Source organism: Cibotium barometz, chromosome 42, assembly GCF_041138505.1.
Source record: "Cibotium barometz isolate CiBa-2024 chromosome 42, ASM4113850v1, whole genome shotgun sequence".
Lineage (NCBI taxonomy): Eukaryota > Viridiplantae > Streptophyta > Polypodiopsida > Cyatheales > Cibotiaceae > Cibotium > Cibotium barometz.
Window position 1 is genome coordinate 37,185,767 of NC_141087.1, and position 11,036 is coordinate 37,196,802.

At 48.1% G+C, this 11,036-nt stretch overlaps 1 protein-coding gene across 2 annotated transcripts in view; it reads right to left on the reverse strand.

Annotated features, from left to right (window-relative positions):
• B73 (molybdopterin biosynthesis CNX1 protein / molybdenum cofactor biosynthesis enzyme CNX1 (CNX1)) overlaps nt 1–10,118 on the reverse strand; it is a 135,929-nt gene extending 125,811 nt beyond the window's left edge. For both annotated transcript variants that reach the window (XM_086780983.1, XM_086780982.1), the window contains exons 1-2: nt 9,766–10,118; nt 8,453–8,579 (exon numbers count right to left, since the gene is read on the reverse strand). In XM_086780983.1, the coding sequence (XP_086637109.1) occupies nt 8,453–8,579; nt 9,766–9,954 (316 nt within the window). In that variant the 5' untranslated portion in view covers nt 9,955–10,118. The remainder of the gene's footprint in view (nt 1–8,452; nt 8,580–9,765) is intronic.
• Between the last annotated feature and the right edge of the window lie 918 nt (nt 10,119–11,036).

An 11,036-nucleotide genomic window follows, 5' to 3' on the forward strand; every position in this document is an offset into this window, starting at 1 on the left:
CTCAACGGCTCACCCAATGCAAGAAACGGGAGTTCTATGCTCGGAAAGAGGATGAGTTATACCGACTTTTCTTAGGGCCGAACTGCAAAGAGGCCTGGAGGAAACTCCGAGAACATCGCCCTCCCACACCTATCACCTGCCCGGACACATGGCACTCCTATGCACGCTCCCTCTATCATATCCCCCATCAGCCCACCACCAGATCCCCGCCCCACAACCTCCACCTTCTTCACAAAGGGCATAGTCCTCAAGGCCATTCGTAGACTACGCAATGGGCAAGCCCAAGATCATGAGGGACTCACTGCCGAGTACATCTCGCATGCCCATGATACCCTGGCGCCCCTACTAGCCTACATGTTCAATAGAGCCCTTTGTGAAGGATTTCCAATTGGTCCACCAACACCATCACCCCCATCCTCAAAGCCGGAGATCACTTGATCCTAATAACTACAGGATGATCATGATTGGCCACACATTGGCCAAACTCTATGGATCAGTGCTAGAGGCGGAGCTCAGTTCATTTACAAAGAGCCAGGGATGCAGAGCCTTAGGATAGGCTGGCTTTCGGAGGAGCTACTCTACCCTTGACCACATCTTCACCCTCCGTGCCATCATCAAGGAGGGTAGAGCACGAAATTAGAGGATTTACTCCTGCTTTGTGGATTTCCGCAAAGCTTTTGATACTGTACCTCAAGCCCGCCTCCTACACCGTCTACAGGAGATCGGAGTCCCATCTGACATGGTTTGGAGTATCATTGCCCTCTATGAGTCCGTCACTGGACAAGTGAGAGCCCCAGGAGGTACATCACAGGAGATTTCCAGCACTATTGGGGTGAAACAGGGCTGCCCTCTATCACCCACTCTTTTCGGCCTCTACATTGATGAGATCTCGAGCTTCATTGATGGATTAGGTGGGGCTCGTCCCACATTGGCAGGCATATTGATCCCCATACTACTTTATGCATATGACATCGTCCTCCTCTCAGACTGAGCCAAAAGGCTTCAGAGACAGTTGGATGCCTTACATGACTTTTGCACTCAACGGGACCTCTCTGTTAACCTTGGTAAAACCAAGGTAATGGTCTTCAATACCTCTCGCCCCTTCACATCCAAATCGAGCTTCACATATAGGAGGGGATCCTATGGAGATTGTCTCATCCTATGTCTACCTTGGTATCACTTTCAGTGGCCCACACTTTACCATGCTTCCCGTAGCACATGCCAGAGTGACGCGGGGATATGCAGCCTTGAGCTTACTTGAGCGGCAGTGCTTCCAGGCACATTTCCAGGAGCCCAGGATGAAGGGCTGGCTTTTTGACACCCTCGTCACACCAGCCTTGATGTATGGAGCAGCTTTCTACGGCCCAGATTTATCTGAGGATTGGCAGCGAGTTGAGAGGCCCCAGGTCATGATGTTCTCCCATATGATCCGTAGCAAACCATCAGTCCCACACCAGATTATCCAGGTAGAGTTTGTTGCAGCCCCGATGGTAGTGGAGGCACTCTTCCAGACAGTCACATACCTCCATCGCATCAGTCACATCAACATGGATCCCCATAGGTACTGGAGGCTTGCCCTGGGGTCCTCCAGACAGCTAGCACTTGAGGGGCACTCTGGAGTATGGTATGCACTAGTTTCCACTTGGTTCTCAGTATATGGGCTCTGCATGGACCGCCTACCCCCCCTTCAGTACAGTTTGGACTCCCCTTTTCTCCGGCTGTCTCACGAGGATACCAATTGGGTTATCCGGTCAGATCTTCTCAGCCTCGACACACATTGCACATGGATCACCCCTTCGGAGCTCCCCACAAAGATGCACTTCTACAGAGATCACTTCCTCACACTCACTGAGGATGGATTCATCTGGCAGCCGGGCTACTTGAGTGTTCACATGTCCCATGCCATGCGGATTGCGATTGGCCAGATACGGGTTTCATCCCACCACCTCAGAGTGGAGACAAGTAGAGCTGAGCGCATCTTCAGAGCCAGGAAGCTCATATGGAGACCCAGAGAGGAGAGGATCTGCCGACTATGCCACACAGAGGTTGAGCCGGAGAGAGAGAGAGAGAGAGAGAGAGAGAGAGAGAGAGAGAAGAAGAAGAAAGAAAGTTGTATTTACTATTAACGTCTTCAAAAGGCCAAAATGACCTATGAGACCAAAAGGTTACATCATATCCATGAGGTACATCATCCCGGGTACAAAATAGTAATAAGAAAGATAACAAAAATCTAGAACTATAAAATCTGATCTAGGTACATGAGCAGAGAGCTCTCATATCACCCTAATAAATCCCTCATGGGCCGTTGTGACATGGTGCTCAAGGTGGTAAAACTGAGCTGGCACGAGAAGGTCCTGCGATGATGGGAGATGATGGCCCAGATTCTCCTGTGGTGGCATGGCCGTGGGCGAGGGCCATGGGGTCTGGAGCGACGAGCTTTGCATAAATCAGTGGCGCTGTCGAGTCACACCTCTCAGCCGAGCTCCTGCACTAGCCTGTGGTCCGCGGGTATGGTGGGTGGATCGGCCCTCGGAGTGTTGGCATGGAAGAAGTTGATGAGAGCTCTCTGTGCTGGTCCTCAAGCAAGTACAGCTGATCTGGATCTCACTAAGGACTCCCTGTGTCTGCGGACCTCTAGAAGAAAAAGTCCCAAGCATCTCTGATCTGGGAAGTCCACGATCTTGGAAAGTGGTCTGAACCCAGCTCGGAAGAGGCAGTGGAACCTCCCCCAAATCTCATAGTATACAGGGCATCAGCATATGTAATGATCCTCTGTCTCGGGCTCTCTATGACAGAGCTGGCATATGTGCGGCCGCCTTGGGCCCACATCTGGCAGTCTCCACTCTCGGCTGATGGGACGAGGTGCGGATCTGGCCGATCGCACATCTCACCCCAAAAGATACGTGTGTCCATGTAGCGTGGGTGGATGGTGAAACTATCCTCTGTCAAGCATAGGAGGTGATATCTATAGAAGGCCATCTTCATCCCCAGTGGACGACCAGGTGAACTCCATGTCCTCTGAGTATTCAGTCTGACAATGTCCTTCTTGATAACCCTGTTCTACTCTGTGTGGCTGGGAACAAATGACCAGGCCTCTATGTTGTACTGGAATGGGGGAATCCCATCTGCATGCTGTGCATGCCAAACCAAGTGCCTACCTATGCATACCAGCACTCTGTATCCCCTCGAGTGTCAATGTCTCGAGGACTCCAGGGGCTAGCCAGGGGTATCTATCTAGTGGAAGCTCCCATAGCCTGTGCCAGTATGTCACTGTCTGGAATAGAGCCTCCGTCACTATCAGTGCAGCCCCCATCTCTGACCGCACAATCTCATGTGGCACTAATGGCTTACTCCTAATCATGCGCCCACTAGGGGCCTCTCCATCGGCTTCCACCCATCATATACCTCCTCTGTATCTATCTCGGCCGGCTCTCCTCTATCTCCTCCTGTGGTATAAGCTGGGACCCAGATGGGGGCACCATACAATAGTGCAGGTGTAACTAGAGTACCAAATAGCCAAAACTTTATCCTCGGCTCCTAAAACTGTATCTGTGAGCCTTGCCTCTCTAGTGAGCCAAGGGCTGCATATCCCCTCATCAATGTAGCTTCGGCCACCTTCGGCATCGAGAACTAAGGTCCAGCAAAAGTGATCCCAAGGTATACATATGAGGTAACATACTCCAGAGGCTCTCCACTGTATGTAAACTGTATTGCATATCTACCTATCCACTGTGGAGAGGTGTTAAAGATCATGACCTTGGTCTTTCCAACGTTCACAATGGAAGAGAGAGAGAGAGATGTGATGGCAAACAAGAGAGAGAGAGATGTGATGGCAAACAAGAGAGAAAATTGCACAACTCAAATGATGCTCAATGTTAATAGAACCATCCAAGTACATGCTTTTATAGGCATTAAGCCTTATCTTTTGACCAAAACTAAATAACGGCTATTCACACCCAAAGAGGGTGTTCACACCAACCAACTCCAAAATACCCAACCAAGGTGATGCCTAACAAACCTTCATTAGTCACATCGATATCACGTGATACAAAAGAACACAATGATGCCAACACCCGAACGCTCATGTCGAGCCTGATATAAGAGCTTGACCACTAGATGACAGCCTACGTTAGCCTATCAAGACATCCCCCCCTTGCTCTACGCAAGAGTAAAGAGGGAATGATGGAGCATTACAAGAGGGAAACACACACAAAATATTTAATTCAAATTTTGGGAGACCGAGCAGAGCCCATGACTCAAACATAATAGGAATTAGAAGATAACTTTGGAAGTTTTAAAAAGTTCCCCTCGGAACATATGTTGGTGAAGAGTAGTCTCTTCCGGCGACGTTTCCATGCCAATGCCAATGCAGATTTTGTTGCGGAAGGCAATGATGGCCTAACGCACATGCTTGGACCTTCCATGGCAATGCAGAAGCTCCAATTTGATGTAGGAGGCTTGATTTTGGAAAAGCCCCAGATTTCTGCAGATGCAAAGGTTTCAATTCGGTGCAAGAGGCTCAATTTTGAAAAAGCCATAAATTTTGTGGATGCTAGAGCTCCAATTTTATTATTTTCTCCATATTTCCAAAAAGCCCCAAATCTTTGTAGATCAACAAGCTTCAATGTTGCCTACATTTTTCTCAATCACTTGCCCTTTCTCCCCTTTCCCATGACACCTGTGTTTTGCTCCAATCGCTTGCCCTAGGTCTTGTGGGCTGTTAAACCCTGAAAATCGTGCTCATATGACTTGCAGAAAGCTGTTGTCTTGGGCTGAATGCTGGCCCTCTGATGTAGCATCTGCTGCTAGACAGCTTTGTGATGTGCGTTTATGCTTCTACAAGCTGGTTAGACCTGTGTTTTGCCTCATAGCCGCTGTCGACTTCACATAGAGCTCTTTGTAGCTTGTGTTAATGGCTGAGGGTTGCCTCAGGCAGTGGTGTCAACCTTGGATGTGCAAGAATGATGAGAGATGGCTACATTGCTGTCCACTGGACTGCACAATACTTGGACCTTCTTGGACCTGCTTTTGGGCTGATTTGGAGCCCATTCGGCTGTGTGTTAAGCAGCTCGCAGAGCCGCTCTGATTGTACCTGATTTGAGCGCCCCTTTTGGGTGCGTTTTCCTGCTCTGAAGATGGGCTGCATTTCTGCTCTATTGGCTGCCTCGATGATGTGCGTTAATCTTTGGGTGGCTGGCCTTTGCTTGCTGATCCGGTCGCCCTCATTATCCAATGCTTTTGCCTCCCTTTCTTGCTTAGGCTGAGAGGTATATGCCCCACTAGGATGCTTGTAGGATGAGAAAACGCATAGCTCACATGAGAAAACCCGTAGGGGGGAAATCTGATGAGAAAACGCACATCTTCAGAAAGAAAATGCAGCATTGACAGTGATGATAGCAGCGTCTCTGATGAGAAACGCACAATTCAGAAAAAAACACGACATCGAAGGTGTATGGAGCATAGCTAAGGTGGCTCTGATACGAAGATGGGCATGTCAAACATTTCAAAGCTGGAGCTCTGCTGTGCACCTGCTTCGTCTAAGCACCCCCACCCCTTCCGCCTTCGCTTCAGTCCCCCCCCCCCCCCCCGGGGCCCTAGTGCAACTTCCGCCGCTTGCTGCCCGCCTGTGCACCCCAGCACAGGTTTGTTGTGTGCTGCACCCAGCCCCCCTTCTCCTATGCGTTTTGCCCCTTTTTCTCCCAAGCCCCCCTGCCTTCCTGTTGCTGCCGCCCCACCCTCCCCTTGTCTTCCCCTCTCCTCCACCTATGCACCCCTTTTGAGCCTGCCTCCTTTTGATTTTTGCCCCCTTTCTGTGTGCGCCATCGGTCGCCTCTCCGCCGCCTCCCTTTCCCATGCATCTCTCCAACCCCTCCCTCATCAATTGCCCTTCTTCTCTTCGTGCATATGTTTTGCTCCCCGGGTTGTTCTTCATCAGCAAGAGTAGGCGCTTCTAGTCTTTACCCTACAGAGGGACTCAATGGCAGCTCCAATCCCAGCCACCATCCCTTGCCTTTTTTGGTAACAGTGATGTGTCGGGGGAATCTTGCCTCTACAGCTCATCCGAACACACCACCGTCGGGAGGGCTCTATAAACTAATACCACAAATCTAGAGCACCAATCAATTCAGCAGATATCCTCAATCCTTCAACTGACACAAGAAAGCTCCCAAAACCCCTCAAAGTGATTTAGCAAACTCCACCAGCTGTCCTCCCATGTCAGTCCTGACCTCCTACAGCTCTGATCTTCACTCCTAACCCTTTAGTAGCTGACCTTATCTGACCACCAGCTGAGACCAAAAATTTCCAACTGACACTCAGCTGATCAACTTCTGGTTGTAAACTGAATCGGATAGTTGTTGTTGACCCCAGTCAGAAATATGTCCGCCAAGCTCCCAAAAAAATCCTCCAGTATTAGCAAACTTCAAATACTTGCCTCAAAACTTCACTGAACCCATCAACTCCCCGCTGCTAACTTCCTGCTGACTGAGATCTGACTTAGCTACCTCAGCTAACTCAACCCTGAGTCAAATCTCACCACCCTAGTGTCTGCTAACACTTCCACTCCCTCAAAAACCTCAAATCCCACCAAGACTCAACTCCATAAACTTAAGGCTGACAGCAACTGACCGTCTGCTTACACATTCCCCTTCAATTCTGCAACTCTAACTGCTGCTCACTGACTAAAAACCTGACAGTCACACAAAAACCCTAATCTTTTCCCTTCAACCCACAAACATCATATCTACCCTTGTATACCCCCAACTGACTCCTTCTGATACTCAGCTAACCCTGGCTAACACCTTGTTGACCTGAATCGGCCCTCAGCTGATCTAGACAACCATCCAGCCATCCAACTGACATCCAACTAATCTCTGATCGTCAACCCAGACTTCACAGGCTTCAAGCCAAACAAAATCCACTCTTTCACAACAACAGCTGACTACCCCAAATACATAGCTGATTCTAGCTAACTCAGCCAGATACTGCTGACTCACAATTAGAGCTTTCTAACTCAAACTTGATTCAGCGAACCTCAGATCTTAACTCATACATGAATTTTATCAACAATCTCAAACCAAGCAACATAGACCACAGCATAAACAACTCATCAATCAAAACCATAAATACCCTTCTGCATATAGATGATAATTGAGTCTATCTCAACAACCCTGAGACATGGGGTTCCAACAGAAAGAGAGAACACCAAGAAACAAAGGGATCCTCAACAAGATTATCCCAGCAAAACTCTTCAAGTCTTTGCTTCAATTTCACAAGAACCAGTCTCAATAAACACTACAGTCACACTCTGCAGGGCCTCACCTTCAAACACAGTCAAGAAGGGTTGAGCAAAACATTGGATCTACCCAAGTTCTAATAGAGCTACAACACCCAGAGGTCCTAGGGCACCACAACTTCCTCCAAGACCCTCTATCTCCTGCACCCTCTGCTCTGGACACATCCAAGCTTCCTCAATCAATTCCCGCGTCGTCTTCTTCCCAAACAAAACAATCACAAGCCAGCTTCCACAGAGCCCTCTCAACCAATTCGCCATCTTCTTTGTTTCTCCCTGGTCTTTCTTCTCTATTCCACCCCACTAACTCCCGGGATGTTTTGATTCTCGATAACTCCTCTCCTCGTCCACTCACGCATGCAAAGCTCTTTCTTCATTTAGCTGGGGCTGCCAACAGCTAGTTCTATTTAGAAGGTAGCCATGCAAAAGCCCCTATTTTCCTAAGGTTCTAACTATACTCTACGGGCTTATTCTTATTCCTGGGGTTTAGGCGGGCACATCGAGCACAATGGTCAGGACACAAAAAAACCTATCAACGGTGCCTATTGGCAACCATTATGAGCATTTAGTTCCCAACAAGAAGGTGGACAGCGTGGCGACCCTGCATGCCACCCAAGAGATTCCCACAGATCTTGGCTCATCTTCCAAGATTCCGGTGCCGGTAATCCCCTCCCCTCCACACCCCCCCCAAGCTGTGGTTTCTCCCCCCTCCTCATAGGCCTCTGCCCTCCCCCCTCGTCTCCTCCCTCCGTTTCTTCCCCCCCTCCCTCAGCCTCCCCTCCATTCCGGGTGCCCCTGGGGCCCCCGACCCCGTACAGAGTCTTCAGCCCAGGCCGGCCAGGCAATGGATTCACCAGTTCACAGATCCCGTGGAAATGACTATTGCAGCCTCCCCAATGGCTGCCCTTTCCCCAGAAGTCACCCCCCCCCCCCCCCCCCCCCCCCCCCACACACACACACCCCCCATCATGGGAGAGCTGGTTGACTGTTGTTCAGAACCTCTATTTGCAGGGAAACATTTCTCTAGAATTCCTTTACTTCTGCTAAAGAATTCTTGCATAAGTATTCTAAAAGCTGACCAGACCCCAACTTGAATTTAAAGCAGAAATCGCACAAGTAGCCAAAAGTATCATTCAATTACAATCTGAAGAGTGGATTGACCTCCAGTAGTTATGTATGCCACAGTGCCAGGAATAAGCACTATATTCGAAGCATCATCCCCAGCCCTTGCCTCTGCAACTATTGGATAGTCACCCGGTCCATCAGCAGCAATTACAGCAAACCCATCCTGCATAGCAAACCCAGAAAGGTCACTTTGTGATACCCAAACTTGCTAAAAAAACACCTTTGCACATAACGTGAGTTGCAAATATTTCAATTTAGTACATAAATAACATAATGATCAAATCATTTAAAAAACCCCTCTCTGCACCTATGTAAGTGCTATCAAATCAACCTTATCATTGATTAGAACCAAAGTCTGATTTCTACATGTGCCACAGCACAACTGAATTCCTGCCTCTCCTACACGGCCCAAATGCCACCCTAAAGATGCTCCCATCTGCCCACGAAGAGTGTGGATGAGGTCAGTCCATGTAGACTGAATAGAATCCACACGAGGGATTGCTGAGCTCTTGATGGTCTCAAGGCACTGGGCCTTCCAAATCTGCATGTCGGTCCATGGTAAACAGGCACATTATCCTGCACCAAGACTGCACTGGCACTAGGACTCCCACGGTGCTCTGCAGTGGTCTGCTCATGGTGGCAAGCCAAGTCCCCCACTGCAAGGCCTCAAGAAAGCAGTGAGCAAGAGGAAATAGAGACCTTGCTGGAGCAGAAGCTACTCCACAGATGTTTCCAAGATGTGTTCAAGGCATAAGGGCTAAAGGAGAGTACTTTTTTGAATGCATCCTTATCTTTCTACGACAAGAGACCTGTCATACATGAGTTTGACTAAGCTGTGTAATAGTTGCAAATTAAACATCCAAGGTTCATGCAATTGGTTTTACCATAAGAGGGTCCCCAAGTCGGCAGTAGCTTAGTGGTGAGAGTAGGGGATGCCTCGATACCTTCTCTAGGGGAGATTCACTTCGTCCAATGTGCATACCATGCAAGTGGGCAAGGTGATTGCATTAGACATCAATTGCAATTTTCCCCACATCCTCTCCACCTTCGTCGGGGAAGATTCACTCGGTCTAATGTGTGTACCATGCAAGTGGGCAAGATGATTGCTACACCCATACATTAGACATCAATTGCAACTTTCCCCACATCCCCTCCACCTTCTTCAGGGAAGATCCACTTAGTTGATTGCCACACCCATACATTACACATCAATTGAAACTTGACCTCGCCCCAACGACATCATCATGCATACAACATATGTCATTTGCGGCTTGCCCTACATCCTCTCCACCTTATCATCAACTGCAATCCCCTTAGTCGAAACTAGATTGAGGTTTCTTGGGGATTACCTTAATAGAGGCAGCATAGGGAGGGAGGGGATCAGGAGCCGCAAGGTCTTCTGCCAAGACCAAGCCAAGGGCTTGGTGAAGGGGCAACAGAGCAGGAGCGAGGCGCGTTGCGACCGAGAGCACAATGCGGGTGGCGTCCGCAACCGAGAGCATCGTTGAAGGTGTGCAATCCGACGATGCAGACGACATGATGGAAGGGCTCTCTCCTGCCGCTGCTGCTGCTGCTTCTTCTTCTTCTGGCGGCGGCACGTGCAATAAAAAAATATTTCTACGTTGCAATCCTGGACTTGTAAAATTGCGATATTCTTTTTTTTTACCCCTCTTATCTAAAGTCAACTCATCATGGGCGCCTCTCAAACAACTATAAAATGCTTACATGTGTCGTGTACACATCTCATGTGGTTGAGTCATCTATATTTCTCATGTGCTATGTGTTTTGAGTCATATATATATCATGTGTTTGAGTCGTGTTTACATGCCATGTATCATGTTGAATATGCCATGTGTATGTCACTAAGTTAATCTCATTTTTCTTAGCTTAATGTTGCCTTCACCATGACTTTCATCATCATTTTTTATCCTCCATGAAACCCAACATGTTTTGAGTCGAATATGTCATGTTTTTGAGTCGTGTATGTATGGCATTTGCTTGAGTGTTGTATATATGTCATGTGTCCGAGTGTTGTATATGTGTCATGTATCATCACATGCCATCAATCTAAAACATAACCATCAGAAAACTTGTATTGGGCTATCAAGTCCTCTTAGGATGGGGTTCTAACCTCCAACTTTTTGAATGAAAGAATAGTAAATCCACCATACGATTTTGCTACAAGTGTAATGGCTCCCTTTTGTTTGTTGGTCCACTTTTCCTATTGCTACTCCTGGAGAAGAATAACATAATAGGAGGGAAATGTCGAAGGCATTGGGAAGGATGCCAAGGAGTCAAATATACAGTCATAAATCTTATGGGGGCATAGGTGTTTTGATGTGCCGCTAACTAATTTACGTTGATGGGAAATGGTACCACAACTAATGATGATTTTGGCAAAGAGTATGCAACTGTTTGCGCCTTTGTGAGCTTATAGGCCCCTAATGCTTTCATTAGTAGGGCAAGAGAACCCTTCAACGTGAACTACAACTATGAAATGTTGAAAGATTGTTGTCTTTCTCCATTTACAAAACATCCCCTTTTATGACCTCTCAATTAAAGAAACCAAATACATTGATTTCATCTCACAGAGATTTCTCAATAGCTTTTCTCTTTGTAC